The 18,990-nt window shown below is 42.5% G+C and overlaps 1 protein-coding gene across 1 annotated transcript in view; it reads right to left on the bottom strand.

The window, feature by feature from the left end:
* The window catches only part of MBTPS2 (membrane bound transcription factor peptidase, site 2), a 102,179-nt gene that overhangs the window by 38,630 nt on the left and 44,559 nt on the right, over nt 1–18,990 (bottom strand). Inside the window, exon 7 of the mRNA XM_073616501.1 lies at nt 3,478–3,658. Coding sequence (XP_073472602.1) covers nt 3,478–3,658 — 181 coding nt within the window. The remainder of the gene's footprint in view (nt 1–3,477; nt 3,659–18,990) is intronic.

Raw genomic sequence — 18,990 nt, 5'->3', positions numbered from 1 at the left:
GCTGGCCCTGCTGGCACCTTCCCGGGCAGAAAATGCTCAAACAACACCTGCATCCAATCAAATGCAGGCACTGTTCATGCATTCTGGCAGCCAGAACACTATGGCATGGTTAAGGGAATTAAAGTGTTATTAAACCCACAACAGTAAGGTCAGTCTGTAAATGCAGTAAAGCTTGCTTGTTATACTCACTGTGGAATCTAAGATTGTGTAAAAAAGTGGTTTGATCCTGTCTTTCCTTCTTCCACTGTCCTCAAACACTCTCCGGATAGTACAGAGGGTAGGGGACAAGCTGCACATGCTCAGTTTTGTGTGTATTGCTGGAGAGTTTTTTCTCTTGGGAAAGTGCATGTGATCAGCTCAGGGCCTTCCAGCGCTGTCCAGACAGCGGATCAGGGGTCCTGCAGCCTTATAGGACAGTCAGAGCAGAATGAAAACTCCTCCTACAAGCTGTAACCAGTGCTCGGCCAGACACTGATAGAAGTCACAAGACTGCTATATACTGCTAATGAGAAAAGGTATTTAGCAGTTTATATTTACTAAAACTATTGCATTTCCATGTTCTGTGTACTGTGGGAGACCAGATACATTGAATGCAGGGTCCTGGGTTTAGTAACACTTTAAAGTCTATGTGTAGCCAGAAAACAAAAACAGAAAAATCAGCACAAAGAAGCATAACATAGTCAGTAGGATGCGTCCCTTGTGTTGATTCCTCTGCTGTTAGTAGTAATTCTTCTCAGTCCTGCTGCCAAGCTCCCCACCACCACCACTGTAATCTTCCGGTGTGGCAGAAGTACAAGATTTTAGGAATGGAGCAGCTGGGCACACGGTGGGAATACACAAGCTCTTTTGATGAGAGCCTGTTACAACACTTTAGTTGTATTACCCACTGCTACACTGGAAGACTAAGGAGGAATATCACTACTAACAGAAAAGGAATCAGCACAAGGGATGCATCTTGCTGACTGTAAAGCCCCATAACACACTATTAGATTTTCTGCAGATTTTTTTCTTCAAATTCACCAAAACCATGTGGTGCCAGAGCCTGCCTGATTGCATCCAAATTCAAACTCTTAAGGTTTGACCTCAGATTATATAAGTTATGTCCCTTGTGATGATTTTTCTCTTTTTGATTTTGACTACGCTTAGGCTTTAATAGATTTCTCTTGTGCAGCCCGTGTGGATATATGAGAAAAAAATTGTCAAAGGCTTAGTGATTAGCACTCCTGCTTTGCAGCATTAGTGTAATTGGTTTGAATTGTAATTGGTCCCAACCATGACAATACTTGTGCAGAGTTTGCATGTTCTCACTGTCGTTGCGTGGGTTTCCTTCCAGATTCCAAATACATACTGCTAGGTTAATTGGCTCCTGTCTAAACTGGCCCTATTAGGTGTATGTATGAATCAATATGAATTAAAGGACCTTAGATTGTAAGCTCCTTGAGCATTCGACTGGCTGCAAGCGCTAATCGAATGCTAGTTTTCCAGCAAGACCATTTGACAGAAGACGGTCGTTCCTGCTGAACCAGGCAAATTTTGGTACGCGAGTATCGAGCTCAAAGAGCTTCATAAAGTGGTAGTGCTAAATGAATACCTATAATAATAATGTTTTTAAAGTGTATGGCCAGCTTAAAGCTCACCATTGATGGGTTAAATTTCAAACGAAAATTCTTAGAAAAAGAATGTTCTAAGAAAGTTTGTTAATTTTTCTAATTATTAGTGTGTCAAACGTGATGAGAAAATTTGAAACGAGCAGGTTGGAAAGTTTTTCTCGAATTAACGAATTCATTCCAATATTAAATGTTGAAGCAAACTAAATCATTTGAACGACATTTGAAAGTTAGCATATTTATACAAAAATTTTCCTAACACTTTTCCTAAGAATATTTGTTCAAAATTCTATCCATCTATGGCCAGCTTAAGTGTTAGGCTGGCCATACATTATATATTTGAAAAAAAAAAAAAAAATTAACCGATTCCCCATCCACACAATTAATGTGGATAGGGGAATCCTTCCTGCTGTTGTATTGTATTCTGACAGTGGGGAGCCTTCTCCGCCATCAGAATACAACGATCAGTGTTGCCGACGATAGCTGGTGACAGTGATCGTTTAGCAAAAACAGGCAGGTTGTACACAAGTCAAATGATAGACCGGCTTGTGTACAACCACAACCAGCCCGTCAATACATGGATCGAGATTCAGCTGATCCTTTCTGAGGCGGCTAAATTTCGATCCATGCATGGCCGGCTTTAAATCTGTTTTTATTTAACTGTTTTGTTAGTTGTTATTTTAGCCAATTCTTGATTAACAAACTACTAGTTTATGGCCAGCTTCAGCAGATAATACAATCAATTACAGATCAAAAAGGATGCAAGAATATCTGCAATATGCACCATGGATGCTCCTAAAGGTCACCTAAAATAGGTTTCAAAATGTAAGTTACCTGGATTAAAAAAAAATTTGCAATTTTGTAGTAAAATATACACTATATTGTCAAAAGTATTGGGACACCTGCCTTTACACGCACATGAACTTTAATGGCATCCCAGTCTTAGTCCATAGGGTTCAATATTAAGTTGGCCCACCCTTTGCAGCTACAGCTTCAACTCTTCTGGGAAGGTTTAGGAGTGTGTCTATGGGAATGTTTGACCATTCTTCCAGAAGCGCATTTGTGAGGTCAGACAGTGATGAGGACAAGAATACCTGGCTTGCAGTCTCCACTCTAATTCATCCCAAAGGTGTTCGGACGGGTTGAGGTCAAGACTCTGTACAGGCCAGTCAAGTTTCTCAACCTCAAACTCGCTCATTCATGTCTTTATGGACCTTGCTTTGTGCACTGGTCCAAATCATTTGGTGGAGAGGGGATTATGGTGTGAGGTTGTATTTCAGGGGTTGGGCTTAACCCCTTAGTTCCAGTTAAACTCTTAAGGCGTCAGCATACCAAGACATTTTGGACAATTTCATGCTCCCAACTGTGTGGGGAGAGTTTGGGTATGGCTCCTTCCTGTTCCAAAATGACTGCCCACCAAAGCACAAACAAGGTCCATAAAGACATGGATGAGCAAGTATGGGGTGGAGGAACTTGACTGGCCTGCACAGAGTCCTGACCTCAACCTGATAGAACACCTTTGGGATGAAATAGAGCGGACACTGCGAGCCAGGCCTTCTTGTCCACATCAGTACCTGACCTCACAAATGCGCTTCTGGAAGAATGGTCAAACATTCCCTTAGACACACTTCTAAACCTTGTGGACAGCCTTCCCAGAAGAGTTGAAGATGTTATAACTGTAAAGGGTGGGCCAACTCAATATTGAACCCTATGGACTAAGACTGGGATGCCATTAAAGTTCACATGCGTATAAAGGCAGGCGTCCCAATACTGCTGACAATACAGCGTATAAATTTTAATATACACACACGTTCTCACACATTTTATTTTATTTAAATATATAATTTTTTAATACTTAAAAGGGCTCTACCTCTGCTGGGGAAATGCAGCTGCTGTAGAGTTAAAGTGCTTATGCAATAACCAATCTGAGGCTTCTGTGAGATGTCAGCTAGGCACGTGTGCCAGTCATCGACATTAGTAATAGTGCAGTCCTGTACTTGAGTTATGATGTCACGAATAAACAATCCTCTTGAACCACTTGCTGGAGAATCCTATGAAAAAAAATGAAAAAATTAGAGCACAATGGAACTTAATAGGACAACACTGATTGCAAAGTATATAAATTGAAAGCAACTGATGAAAATAGTTTCAGAGTACTTGCGAGGAGACTGAGAACTGCACTGAGAACCGAGCGATCGAACATCAATGGCTCGATTCTCACAGCTCCCCGAGCAGACAGCTGCTGACTGTCAATCAGCAGCTCTCCCCTCTGGTCCCTCCTCACTCATTGGAGCACTGAGCTGTGGAGGGGCGGAGTGGGCGTCTCAGGCTCTCAGCGGCTATCAGTCCAGGCACCTGGCGGATCCAGACTTCCATTGTTGGGATGACACAGTGCCTGGACTGATTTCTGTGATTTCAGTCCGCTCTCTTCTGAAAATGGGTCACAGGAGTGCAAAACTAATCGAACTCATGTGATCCATAGGAGAAGTCCGTCCAAATCAGCTTTGGCTGGACTTCTCCCTTGAAGCGGAGTTCCACCCATTTAAAAGTCGGAAGCTACAAAAAGTGTAGCTGCTGACTCTTAATAATCAGACACTCACCTGTCCCACTGTCCAGCGATGCGGGCGCACAAAGCCTCGCTCCTCTCCCCCTCCTTTTCGCAGTGCCAGCATTCTAACTGTGGGTGCCCACGCTGTGAATGGCCAGGCAATCTTCTGGGACCTGTGACATGTCCCAGAAAATTGCAGGGAGGGAGGGGGGAGAGGTGATCTTCCTTCCGGTGCCGAGGCACCAGGGGAGGAAGTGGGAGTTGGGTGCCTGTAAAAACAGGGTACCCGCTCCCCCCAAATGTGGCATGTCAGGGGGTCACCAGCACTTAAAGCGGAAGTTCCATTTTTGGGTGGAACTCCACTTTAACATGGATTGCAGCTTACTAGCCCTAGGTGCAGTGGGATACATTTGTTTTCCTCTTCAAAGCTTGTTTTGTTTTATATCCACCTGGTAATTCAGCAAATAACACACATTCCTTTCCCTGGGTGGCTACGTCGCTCCTCTGCTGTATCTATGGAGGGAGTCATGGTGGTCACCCTAGGCTTTTCTCCTGATATGAACTAAAAACATGTCTTTATCTTTTCATCTCCATTACATGGGGTGCAGCGCAATTGGTAGACTACACAAGATAGCTAGGAAGGAAGATATTTTTTTGTTTAACAGGAAGTGACAATATTTTCTGTATTTGAAATTTTTTATTTTTTTTTTAAGCAAAAAATAAGAAAGAAAATGAATGCAACCATCACAGCTAAGGTTATTCTTTAGGGAAATAAAGTAAAGGCCAGGGGTTGAGGGAGGGTTAGAATTAGAAGGAGGGTTTGTAGAAGGGGGACTTTGGGCTAGGGAACACTTTTTGTGCCACAAGCCCGGTTAAAAAAAAAAAAAAAAAACTAGTAGCTCCAGACACCTGGTGCTGAAAAAGAATGTACCGTATATACTCGAGTATAAGTCGAAATTTTCAGCCCCTTTTTTGGGGCTGAAAGTGCCCCCCTCGACTTATACTTGAGTCACAACCGTCTGCCTGCATGATAAGCGTGTCATGCAGGCATACGGCGGCCAGGGTGTGCTACATACCACTCGGCAGCCTCTCACTATTCCAAAGCCGCGCCTCCTCCTCGTCTGTGATAGGCAGTCAGTGTACAGCCTATCACGGACATTCTCTCATCCTCGTCCGTGGTATGAGGATGAGAGAATGTCCGTGATAGGCTAACCGTTGACTGCTGGGAAATGGAGTTTTCTACCTATCATGGACGAGGAGGAGGCGCGGCTTTTGAATAGTGAATGGCCGCCGAATAGTAATAGCACACGCTGATCGGTGCAGAGCGGCACACAGAGGCACGCACAGGACACAGGTAGGATGCACACAGACACAGGTACATATACACATGACACATACACAGGACACAGGTACAGGACACATGCACATATACACAGGACACATGTACATGACATTTGCACATATACACAGGACACATGCATATATACACATGACACAGGACACATGCACATATACACAGGACACATGCACATATGCACAGGACACATGCACAGGACACAGGGAGGTATACAGCTGCAGATGGGCATTGTTGACCCTCTTTTTCCACTTACAGTAGATGCTGCATTTCTCACCCTCGTCTTCTACTCGGGGCAATACGATTTTCCCATTTTTTTGTGGTAAATTAGGGCCTCGACTTATACTCGGATCGACTTATACGGTATCTAAAATTTTGTGCCCTGCACCAGATTTTACAGTTTTTACAGCCTGGTTCTGTTGTATTCTTCAGATTACACTGTTGTCCTTGTGCATGTCCAAGTATAGAGACTTTTTGCCATCAGACCTGCTACACTCTTACCATCCCTTCTGTATTTTTTCTAATCAAAAGCAATTCTAATCATACATGTTACATACATCACGCACTCTAATGTACATTTTACATTTACCTCGTCCATACAACAATAATAAATTATACATGGCAAATGATGCATTATGCATAAAAGAGCACCAACTAAAATGAGTAGCATTGCTTTATATTGATTAAAGCTCCAGAAGTGCCATTCATGTTGACAACAAACAGATCAATTAAAAGTCTAGTTATTGGTCAGCTGTACTTGTACTGTACATATTTACTAGGTTAAAGTGTAAGTCCACCAGAAAATTGGAAAAGCTTTATTCCAAGACTGTTATCTGACAATTCCCAGCCAAACCCCTGTGATTAAGTCCAATCAGGGTAAAACATGTCAGAGAGGTGTGGCTATGGGCAGGGACTGTCAGATAACAGACCCGAAATAAAGCGTTTTTGAAAAAGTGACGTGATCAGTATTATGCACATTTGTGCACAGACATTGCGACACAATAGAGCAAGGACTGGCTCTTACAGCCGACACCAGTGAAAACCCCAGACCTGGGAGAATGTGCAGATTCTGAAGCTTTTTTTGATGTGATGACACCAAAAATTAGGTTTTAGTTTTTGATAAGACTAAAAAAGAAATGCAAACCATGCTATGCCTTTACTAATATCTTCTGCTCCATTGAAGAGACTCTGCCAGCTTTCTCTTCCATCAAGTCTTCAGCAAAAAGAAAGTGAAGGAAAATCTCCAACAGCAACACACATTTTTTTTTTTTTTTTTTTTTTTTAGTAGAACAGGGGAAGGCTAGAACCCCAACTCAGCTTTTAAATGTGTGTCTGTGTCTCTTTTGACGATTTTCCCTTACTTCCCATCTGTTGAAACAGTGACAGAAAATGAGGGGGAAGTCTTTTCTTGGAGCTCTGGATAACAGCCAAAACCTGATAAGGGCTTTAATATTTCCCTATTCTATACACGACATAATTTTTTTTTTCGGCTGGACATAAAGTACTATCAAAATGTACAGCACCCACCCTGTCTAGTCCTCTTGCACTAAAATGTTTTAGAAACCCCACACTATAAACTAGACCTGCACGATTCTGGCTAAAATGAGAATCACGATTTTTTTGCTTAAAAGATAGATCACGATTATCTCACGATTCTCGCGGCGTAACATCTTTCACATTAAAACAAAAAAATTGGGCTAACTTTACGGTTTCATTTTTTTTTTTTATTCATTGAAGTGTATTTTTTCCCCAAAAATTGCATTTGAAAGAACGCTGGGCAAATACATTGCGACATAAAATATTACAGCAATTGCCATTTTATGCCTTAGGGTCTCTGCTAAAATATATATATTGTTTGGGGGTTCCAAGGAATTTTCTAGCAAAAAATATTGATTTTAACTTAAAATGGGGTTCCACCCAAAAAAACAAAACTAACTGAAAAATTGTAAAAAAACAAAAACAAAAAAACATTTGAATATTTTTTTTTTTTTTACTTACCTCTAAATGCCTGTTGCTAGGTGGTCCCTCGTAGTCTGCCTCTTCCTTTGCCTGGGCTGGTGACATCACTTCCCCCCAGGCACAGGAAGGGCTCGGCTCTGCTCCCTCCCTCCTGTCAATCATCTGGGACCCATTACAGGTCCCAGGTGATTGAGCGGCCAATCACGGAGCGCGGCGCCGCTCGCACATGCGCAGTGGGTGCCAGGCTGTGAAGCCACAGCCCGGCGCCCACAGTTGAAATGCCGACAAGCGGAGGGGGGGGGGACGAGCGGGGCTTCAATCCCCCGCATCGCTGGACCCAGGGACAGGTAAGTGTCCAATTAAAAGTCAGCAGCTGCAGTATTTGTAGCTGCTGACTTTTAATTTTTTTTTTTTTTTTTAATGAAGCCCCTGGGTGGAACTCCTCTTTAAAAAAAGAAGTGTCAGATAAAGATTTAGACTTTAAGTGGTTAAACTTCCTGCATTTACCGTTGTTGAAAACTTGGCAGACTGCCCAGATTATTTATTTACACAGAAGTTCTATTCCTTTGATCTAAGAAGGAAGCATAGTTACAATGTTTCAAGTTAAAAGACTTGGCAGAATGCCTAGATGCTTTCTTTTGACAGCTGAGTGAGCAGATAAAGTCTCTCCACATGTTTATATGAAAGAATGGGCAACCTCTTGCAGGAGATGTCAGGGGAGGTGAATAGAGATCACGTTTTTTAACGATTAATTGTGCAGCTCTACTATAAACTACTTATTCGATGAAGCCCTGTTCTGCTTCAGAGAAGACAATACTTGTGTACAACCATGGCCAAAAGTTTTGAGAATGCCGTAAATCTTAATTTTCACAAAGTCTGCTGCTTCAGTGTTTTTAGATCTATATTCAGATGTTACTATGGTATACTGAAGTATAATTACAAGCATTTCATAAGTGTCGAAGGCTTTTAATTGACAATTATATTACGTTTATTCAAAGAGTCAATATTTGCAGTGACCCTTCTTTTTCAAGACCTCTGCAATTTGCCCTGGCATGCTGTCAATCAACTTCTGGGCCAAATTCTGACTGATGGCAGCCCATTCTTCCATAATCAATGCTTCGCATTTGTGGGGGGGGGGGGGGGAGGGGGCTTTTGTTCACCTGCCTCTTGAGGTTTGACCGCATCTTCTCAATGGGATTAAGGTCTGGGAAGTTTCCTGGCCATGGACCCAAAATTGCGATATTTTGTTCCCCAAGCCACCCAGTTATCACTTTTGCCTTATGGCAAAGGTGCGCCATCATGCTGGAAAAGGCATTGTTTCTCACCAAACTGTTCTTGGATGGTTGGGAGAATTTGCTCTTGGAGGATGTTTTTGTACCATTCTTTATTCATGGCTGTGCTCTCAGGAAAAATTGTGAGTGAGCCTACTCCCTTGGCTGAGAAGCAATCCACCCCACACATTAATTTTCTCAGGATGCTTTACTGTTGGCAGGACACAGAACTGATGGTAGTGCTCACCTTTTCTTCTCCAGGCAAGGTTTTTTCCGGATGCCCCAAACAATCAGAAATGGGATTCATCAGAGAAAATGACTTTACCCCAGTCCTCAGCAGTCCAATCCCTGTACCTTGCAGAATATGAGACTATCCCTGATGTTTTTCCTGGAGAGAAGTGGCTTCTTTGCTGCCCTTCTTGACATCAGGCCATCTTCCAAAAGTCTTCTCCTCACTGTGCTTGCTGCTGCACTCGCACCTACCTGCTGACATTCCTGAGCAAGCCTTGTACTGGTGGTGCCCCGATCCCGCAGCTGAATCAACTGTAGGAGATGGTCCTGGCGCTTGCGGGACTTTCTTGGGTGCCCTGAAGCCTTCTTCACAAATGCAGTGGAAATGTTTTTTTATGGGATCAAGTTCATTTTCATGGCAAAAAGGGACTTTGCAATTAAGTGCAATTCATCTAAATCACTCTTCATAACATTCTGGAGTATATGCATATTGCCTTTATAAAAACTGAGGCAGCAGACTTTGTGAAAAGTAATATTTGTGTCATTCTCAAAACTTCTGGCCACGGCTGTATTAAGCCATCCTAGACTTGTATAGGGCCATCTTCAATACTATAAAAGCCTATGGGCTTGTAGTACTTGTAGTTCATACATACACAGAACTCTGTGAATGAATGACGTGGGCGTGTGGATGGAGCCCCGCACGGCCATGCCGATTTAAAAAACTGACAGCTAGTACGGGGAAATTCTCCCTGTACTGCTGTCACAGGGAGGGGGAAGGGAGCGAATCAGGGACCGGCTGCAGCATTTGGAACATGTTAGAAGTTCCACCCATGTAACATGTTCCCAAAGGTGAACTTATCCTTTAATGCAGCCACTGCATTAAAGGATTGGTAAGCTGCAATATATTCCATTTTTGTTTTTGGGTTGAATACCACACACATTACAATATTACTGTCCAATCCCCCTTATATTTACCAAAGCTATATAATATGAGGGCCCACATAAACCATCCAATAAATTTGAATCCAATCAGACAGGCCCTGGTATTACATAGCTGTCGATAGATCTAAAGGTAATTGTACAGTCAGTTTCTAAAGTTAACCACACATTACAATCTGAGTGCATTTCTGGCAAATCAACGGACATTTTTCTGTACTTGTGTGGTCCTTAAAAGGATTATTTTTTATTTTACCCTGACATACAAAATAGTTCAGTTACCTAACTAAAAATATTTTTTAAACATTTCATTTTAGGAAAGCAAGCACATGAGGATAGAATTCAAATTCCCTTTAAGGCATCTGCAGTTTAATTACTTAACATGAAAGCTTTCAAGAAAGCTGTAAGAAAAAGAACTTGGTTACAAACATGAGCAAATATTATTGAACAAATGTTTTATTCTTGCATGTATTCACCATATGAAGATGCCCTCAGAATTAAAAGGGCATTCATTCATGCAAGGATAATCTGACCACCCTCAGGGAAGTCAGACTGCAGAGAGAACAGCCAGGCAACTGTCGCTATGGGGTACCTTAAGGTCACTGTATAGTTTTCATTTTTGCACGGATTCCCTTTTATTTCAAAGATCAAATTCAAATGTATAGGGGGGGAAAAAAAGCGTCACAGTCATAAACGATTAAGATTCTGCTCCTAACACAGGGGATGCAAGGCTCTTTGTTCATCAGGAGGGACCTGCTCCTTTTTCTATGCCAGACACAGCTGGAGCTGTTTGCTCTGGTTCCCTTTGCCCAAGTATAGCTGATAATCCTACCTCCTCCCTCTCTGCATATATGTAGGGAAAGGAGTTTTCCTTCCCTTTATGCAGGCTCTGCCTGTGTAGCGTGTTCACTGCACCAGCAGAGAGAGGCATGTTAGCTGTCTGCCAGGTTACCAGCAGACAGTTCACATCCCATGTGCCAGAAACAATCTGGTGGGGATCTGCAGCAGTTTTCTATATTGAAAACTGACACGTTTCCTTTGTCAAGTAGGCACATAACCCACAGAAGTTTCTCTTATCACTGTGAAATAGAAGCTGGCATGGGTGGTGCAGATAGTCCTGAAACAGGTCTATCTGCTTTGTTAATGTGCTGCATGACACTTGTGCTAATTTATTCACATTATAATGGTGCTGGAAGCTTCCATGAATGAAAAGCGCTCTTTGAATGGAAGAGGCGGACCTTTCATAGATCACTTTTCATTCATGGAAGGTATAGTAAAGCTTCTATGAATAAAAGGGGGGGGGGGGGGGGCAGAAAAAGTCGGCACACTTGATAAGTGCCTGTGGGAGGGCTCTCAGCTCCATAAACCCCAGCAGCACCAATGTATGCCAAGGAGGCAGAGGACAGAGTATTGTCCCTTGTGCTAATTTAAAAAAAAAAGTATCTAAACCTAGGATTTAACACTGTGTAAGCTCTGACATGGAGCATGACCATTTGTGGGCACTGATTGGCACAGATTGGGCATTAATTTGAACATGTGGATGGCCATGGGGTATATACCTGGCCATTCACATTTTTCCCCCTTCCCTGGTGGTCCTAATGGCGTCCCCGGTGGTCCAGTGTGGTCATCTGAGGGGGGGCTGCACTGATAAACAATCAGAGCAGACCCCACCCTGTCAGGAGAGCCGCCTATCGGCTCTCCTCTACTCGCGTTTGTCACTCGCGTCTATCAGACGCGAGTGAGGAAAAGCCGATCAATGGCTCTTCCTATTTACATCGTGATTGGACACGGCTGATCACGTGGTGAAGAGCCTCCGCCAAAGGCTCTTAACCGAGATCGGTGGAGCGGTGCGTCAGACACACCGCTCCACCGATCACCGCGATGCACGCCCCCACGGGCGCGCGGCGGCTGTTATCCTAAAGGACGTCATATGACACCCAGTCAGGATAACTGAACCACCGCCCGGCCGTCATTTTGCTATAGGCTGGGCGGGAAGTGGTTAAAGTAGTTGTAAAGGTTTGTTTTTCTTTTAATAAAAACAACAAACATGTTATACTTACCTGCTCTGTGCAAGGGTTTTGCACAGAGCAGCCCCGATCCTTCCCCTCTGGGGTGCCCCACTGGCGCTCCTGGCCCCTCCCCTTCATCCGATGCTCTATTGACACAGACAGTGGGACTCGGCCCCACCCCCCGCTCCTGTGTCACTTTGATTGACAGCAGCCAATGGCTCCTGCTGCCATCAATCTGTCTAATGTGGCGAGAGACAGCAGCTGGAGCTGCTGGACTCATGCACATGGCTGGATCGGATCGGGCTCAGGTAAGGAAAAGGGGTGGGGGGTCTGCCGCAAAGAAGGGTTTTCACCTTAATGCATAGAATGCATTAAAGTGGAGGGCCACCCTGAAAAAAAAAAATCACCAAAAATCCTAAAAAAAATAAAAAAAAAAAAATAAAAAAATTTTAAACTTACCTAAACCCTTGTTGCTAGGCAGTCTTCCTAATCTGCCTCTTCCTCTTCTGTGGTGTGTTCTGCTCCTCGGTGAGCAGCCCCGTTGTCTTCTGGGAACTGTGTGTGTTCCCAGAACACCACGGGGCCATTCACAGAATGGATCACCGCGCCGCTCACGCGTGCGAAGTAGGAAACTGGCAGTGAAGCCGCAAGGCTCCACTGCCTGTTTCCCTTACTTAGGATGGCGGTGCCGGGACCAGAGAGCCGAGGGACGGGTCGGCCTTGGGCGCCCGACATCGCGGGCACCCAGGACAGGTAAGTACTTACTGTATTTATTGGCGTATAACACTCACTTTTTCACCATGAAAATCGGGTGCAAATAGCGTGTGCGTGTTATACGCCAATACTTCAATTTTAGCTGCCTCGGAGGGGACAGGGAGGGGGGAGCGACGAGAGCCGTCAGAATACATACAGTTTGAATCTCCTGTTTACTTGGCGGCCTCTGTAATAGGAAGTCCCATCTCCTGGGCCACCATTGCACCACTGTTCTGTCTATCATAGGAGATTCTCACTGTATCTGTATGTAATCTGTTGGCGCTCGTCCCGCCCCCCTCCCTGTCCCCTCTAGGCTGCAGATGGGCATCCATCAGGCTGCACTGATGGCAATGGCGAGGCTGCTGCATTGATGGCAATGGTGAGGCTGCTGCATTGATGTGGACTAATGAGGCTGCATTGATGGCACTTGTGAGGCTGCAGATGGGCATTGATCAGGCTGCATTGATGGCAATAGTGAGGCTGCAGATGGGCACTGACCCTTATTTTGCTTCAAAGTTCCTTATTTAAAATGTAAGATTTTTTTCCTGAAACTTTCCTCTTAAAATGAATGTGTGTGTTATACGCCTGTGCGTGTTATACGCCGATAAATATGGTATTTAAAGTCAGCAGCTACAGTGTTAGTAGCTGCTGACTTTAACATTTTTTTTTTTTTTTTTTTGGACGGAATCCCGCTTTAAGATGAAAAGCCTGAAAACTTTACAAACACTTTAAATCATTTAATTTATCCTTTATTTCATAAAGCTACCATAGGGTTGTAGGTTGTGAAGGAGAACATTTTAGGAGGCCACATCTGGCTCAATGAGACAGCTCATATAGTGTTTCCCAAGGCATGATAATGAGTCATTCCAGCTATCAGACACATTCATTATTGTAAACAGAAGTTCTCCAACTTTTTTCCCCTTTTCTCGTAGGCTAAAAAATAGTACAGATGATTGTGGCCGGTTGCTGCATGCTTAAGGATGGGAAGACGTTTTACTACCATCCTTTTTAGTGAGGCATCTGCTTTAATACTATATATGGCTGCCTCTAGCATCACTTAGAAGCCATTGAGAGAATGCGGCTCTGTAATCATTAAGAGTCCTCCAGCAATCAGCAACCACAGCACATCTGCAGAGAGCAGTTGCCAGGCAATTTGCAAGTAAACCCTAGGGCTTCCTGGTATTTAAAGTGAAATCCATTCTTCAAATGAGGAAGACAAAACAGTAACAGGTACCAAACTGCATGGATTTTGTCAGTGTCTGGGGCTGCCCACAATAAATGACACAAGCCAAATAGTTGTGCAACCATGCAGGTAATGCCAGACAGAAAAATGTTCTAAAAAAAAATGCTACCAGCCTTCACTGATACACAATATATTCATAAAATAAAGGGGTATTGTGCATGACATGCTATACATTAAAGGGTTTCTATATTTATATTGTCCTTCCTTAGTATATTAATATGCATGACTTCATTTTACTAAGGAGTTTAATGTCCCTGACAACTCATGAATGAGCAATTGGCTTTGTTCCTTACCCACGCACACACAGTCTGCTTTTTTTTCTCTCTCGCAGGAGGCTGAGCTTTGAAATAGAGCAGAATGCGCATGCATGGTTAAGGAACAAAGCTGAGTGCTCATTCGTGAGTTGCCGGGGTCGCACATCCAACAATCAGATCTTTCTGCCATCTGCAGGACACAGATGGAAGGGCAATGAAATACACATCTTACAAAAAATAAGCATTCTTTAAAAAAAAAAAAAAAAAAAAAAAAAAGAAAAAAAAGACTTACATGTTACTGTACTAAGGTCGCTGTAATGCATAGAGATGTTTTTGGCAAATGTCATTAGAGTAAATAGGAACTGCAGTCTGCTCACATAATTTGTAATAAAAACATCTTTGCCTTTCTAAAGCTTCCTCCAACCACTTTATATTATATACAGTGGAACCTTGGATTATGAGCATAATCCGTTCCAGGAGAATGCTTGTAATCCAAAGCACTCACATATCAAAGTGAGTTTCCCCACAGAAGTCAATGGAAACGGAGATAATTTGTTCCGCATTGACTTCTATTACATGCAATACCACATGTGGCCAGAGGTGGGGGGGGGGCGCCTGAGAGCCTCAGAAATACTCGGGGACAGCGCGGCTGAACTTGGAAAGCCTTGGAAACACTCAGGAACGGAGTATTTCCGAACGGCTCCGAACCGTTCCAAGCGTCCCCGCACCTCTGGCCAAATGCGGTACTGCACAACCCATTAGCTTGAATTCTGCTAGTTTTGCAAGACAACACTCGCAAACCAAGTCAGAATTTTAACAAAAAAGTTGCTCATCTTTCAAAACGCTCCTTAACTGCGTTTCTCGTAAACCAAGGTTCCACTGTATACTGTGATTCTGTACTTTACTGCATCCATTTTAACTGTGGGCATCTGAAGCTGCTGCCTGTTCACTTCCTGGATTTACACAGACACACAGAGACACACCTCCGGCTCTGCAGCTCTCATTGGCCCTCTTATGACTCACCCCCCCCCTCCCTTCCTGGCAAACTCTCACGAGAGTGAGAGAGAGAGCTGTGCATGATGTCATAAGCCTAGGCAAGTGACCAGACAAGAAACAGGAAGTGGGCTGTATAAGGTATTTACTGGCAGAAAAAAAAATCTTTTGCTATCCAAAGTTAAACCAACAAGGGCAGAAGATTTAACAGATGAAAAGATGAAACAATGACTGAAATTCCACTGCTTTAAACAGTGGTAGTTTTCTCATGTTTGTATAAATTTAAAACAAAATGCAACAAGCTCAAAGTGGTTTTAAAGCCTTAGGCTGCATTCACACCTGAGCGTATCGTTTTTAGGTGTTTTTTTTTAAAACATTTTAGAAGTGTATTACAAGCATTTTACAGCTTCAGGCATTTTTGTTGAGCCAATTTAAAGCACTAGGGGGAGGTGAGGGAGAGGAAATTATGGGTGGAGAGATGCCATTTGAGCATTTTTACGGGTGTTTTTATTGAAGTCTATTGGGCCAAAAACGCTTGTAATCTGCCAAAAAAGAAGCTCATGTACTTTTTTGAGCGACAGGCGACAAAACTCTCATATGAGAACAGGTGCCATTGAAATTAATGGGATTTTGTTTGTTGGGCATTTTGGAACTTTTGAGATAAGCGTTTTACAAGCTGAAAATGCTCAGGTGTGAATGGGGTCTAAAGGTCCTTAATGCATTCTCTGCATTAAGGTAAAAAGCCTTCCATGGTCAGCTTCCCCCCTCACCTGCCCCCACTAAATACTTACCTTAGCCCAATCTCGATCCAGGGCTTTGCCTGAGAGCAGCAGCATGGCTCTCTCCTCACAGGACATGGGGGCAGCAGTGAGAGCCATTGGCTCCTGCTGCTGTCAATCACTTCCTGTAAGGAGGGAGCGGGGGCAGGGCCAAGCTGGGCTGTGTATGTCTGTAGAATCACATAGTCCAGCTCCAGACCAAGCTAACAAGAGTGCCCCCGTAGCAAGGGGCTTGCTACAACAGTGACAAAATCTCTTAAAAAAGGCCACCAGAATGGGTAAAATGACAGAGTTTCAGTAAATACGGGGCAACACAAAAAAACATACAATAAACTGCTAATGCTATCCAGCAAAGACTGTATTTGTGCTAAAGTCAGAAAATTCACTCTAATGTGGTACAAGAGTTTTTTTTTTTCTGAACTCCTGTTGTACAACTTTGGACCCTTCTTCACAAGCATTCAGGCTGGATCCGTCTGTCAGTTTTTCGGATGAATGTAGATTGAACCACAATGTATTTTTATGGGCTAGCGGATGTAAATGAATGTACATCTATTTATATCAGCTGACATCCTTGTCTATTTATGTCTGCAGAAAAAACAGAGAAGGTTTGTGTCCTTTTCCATTTTTTTTGACAAAGTGCAATATTCTCATTGCACATGTTCCTGGAAAAGGCGAATAAGCAGATGCTGTGGCAGATACCAGATGGAGATGAATGACCCTATGAACCAAAGTAGAAATCGCCAGCACACTGTGAATCATTAAAAATAATTTCCAAGCGTTTATTAAAGAGAACCCATCATAGTGATATCACATACCTGATGAAGAGGTCCTACATGGCACGTAAATGTTGAAAACCTTACCATTGTTCTGTGATCTTTTCAATAAACGTTTGGACATTATTTTTGCCAATATGCTGCTACAGTATGCTGGTGATATATACTTTGTTTCTTTTCAATTCTTGCGGACTCTTGAGGACAGACGTCCTCCATTTTGGGTCACACATTTTTTTGTTTATACTTTTGTCACTATCCAGTGACACATAGGAGTATGGCGCCAGAGTGGCTCTCCTGTGCCGGATCACATACCTAGTACGTGATCTGGCACTTATGGGTAGGAGGCATGCGCGGCTGTGCTGTGATTAGACGCAGCAGGGTGCTGGCCAATGGATGTCTGCCGGCACCTACTGATTGTTGAGGAGACATAGAGAACAGAGCTCTGCCTATGTAAACAAGCAGGGATGTGGTGGATTTTGTTTCCCTGCAAAGCAGGGAATAAAATCCAGCACATCCCTTAGTGAAAATAGTACATAGTACACAAAAAAAAACACTGGTTAGGCACACATTTAACATTTAGTACAGTGACAGTGCATATTTTTAGCACTGATCACTGTATTAGTGTCACTGGTTCCCACAAGGCATCAAAAGTGTCCGAGATCCGCAATATTGCAGTGCTATAAGTCACTGGTCACCTCCATTACTAGTATAAAAAATAAAAAATAAATAAATACAAATTCCAGGAGATTATATATATATATACATACATACATACACACCATTGTTTGTAGATATTATATACCATTACATATATACCAATATACCATTAAAAGAAAAAAAAAAAAAGGTAGTTCAGAAAAAAAAGGTGCGTATAATAAAATTGATAGATATATATATATATATATATATATATATACACACACACAATATATATATATATATATAGATATATAGAGAGAGAGAGAGAGAGAGAGAGAGAGAGAGAGAGATATCTCTCTATATATATATATATATATATATATATATATATATATATATATATATATATATATATATATATATATATATATATCTCTATATATAGAGATATATATATATATATATATGGTAATTATTTCACATAAAGGTCATAGGGTAAATAAAAGCGGTAATACCTGGAGTATTCAGACTTCTAATTCGCGAAATAGTGAAGTGGCATAGTAGCTATTGAGGGTGATTTAGACCACACCCCTCCTGCACCATAAACAAGTGGGAAAAAGGGTTTTCCAAATCACCAGATTTAAGGTCATTGGCTCAATGTTTTCTCATTCACCCCACTAAACGCTAACAGTATGGATGGAGGAATCTCCATTGCCAGCTAATCTATTCTTGCAGCCGTGGCACCCACAGTCTCTACAGACTACTAACACGTTTGTAATGAGAATTGCAATTAAAGCGCCACACCACCGCCAAGAGGTCCAGATGCAACTTTATTCCATTAAAAGTTAGGAGTACAATCCAAAAAAGTATCCAAAGCGTTTTGGGGGTCCAAGCGCCAACTTCATAATGACTTGACTGGTAACCATTTGGTGACCAAACCAGAATTGAACTGAACTGGACATGGAACTGTATTTCTTCCAGTGTGAATTACAAGCACAGGTCTTTTCAGCAGCTTGTTTGGCTAACAACACGTTTGTGTCCATTCAGGTGCACAAGGAGGATTCCCTATTGCATGTCTCAGCTGCTACAATGAAACAGTGAGACTGAGCATCCTTAACCTGTACAGACCAGTAATCCTTCCACAGACTGGAGCTTCACACAACATTATTCTACAGATTACAATGAAAAGGAGTTAAATGATCCCTCTCTAAGTGGACTGAGATGTGCACAAACTGTAGCCCAGGAATTACTATAATTGGCAGACAATGGTTAACGACAGCCTGTAATTTGGCCCCCAGATATAGAACTCGCTATTATGTAAGCACTTAATTGGCTCTTATATAACACATTTTTATAATGAGCTTTCCTTACACCGCCACATATACTGAAATGTAATGATTTAATATTTAGATCATCTCTCTTTTTTTTTTTTTTAACACTCATGAACATGTGTTATCTAGTCCATTAGCTCCAAATTTCTCCATATTACAACATATATATAAGGCCAATAAGTTCAAAAACATTTCCATTTTTATAGCAGCCATTTGAAAGAAAAATACTTCACCTCCACTTTTATGATCTGGTAAAGAGCCCATTCACACCACTTGCAGTGTTCTCGCACTGTGTTTGGACAGCACCCCA

The sequence above is a fragment of the Aquarana catesbeiana genome, linkage group LG02 (assembly GCF_042186555.1).
Source record: "Aquarana catesbeiana isolate 2022-GZ linkage group LG02, ASM4218655v1, whole genome shotgun sequence".
Lineage (NCBI taxonomy): Eukaryota > Metazoa > Chordata > Amphibia > Anura > Ranidae > Aquarana > Aquarana catesbeiana.
The sequence above is the reverse complement of the archived record's forward strand: the minus strand, read 5'-3'. Positions and strand labels throughout refer to the sequence as shown.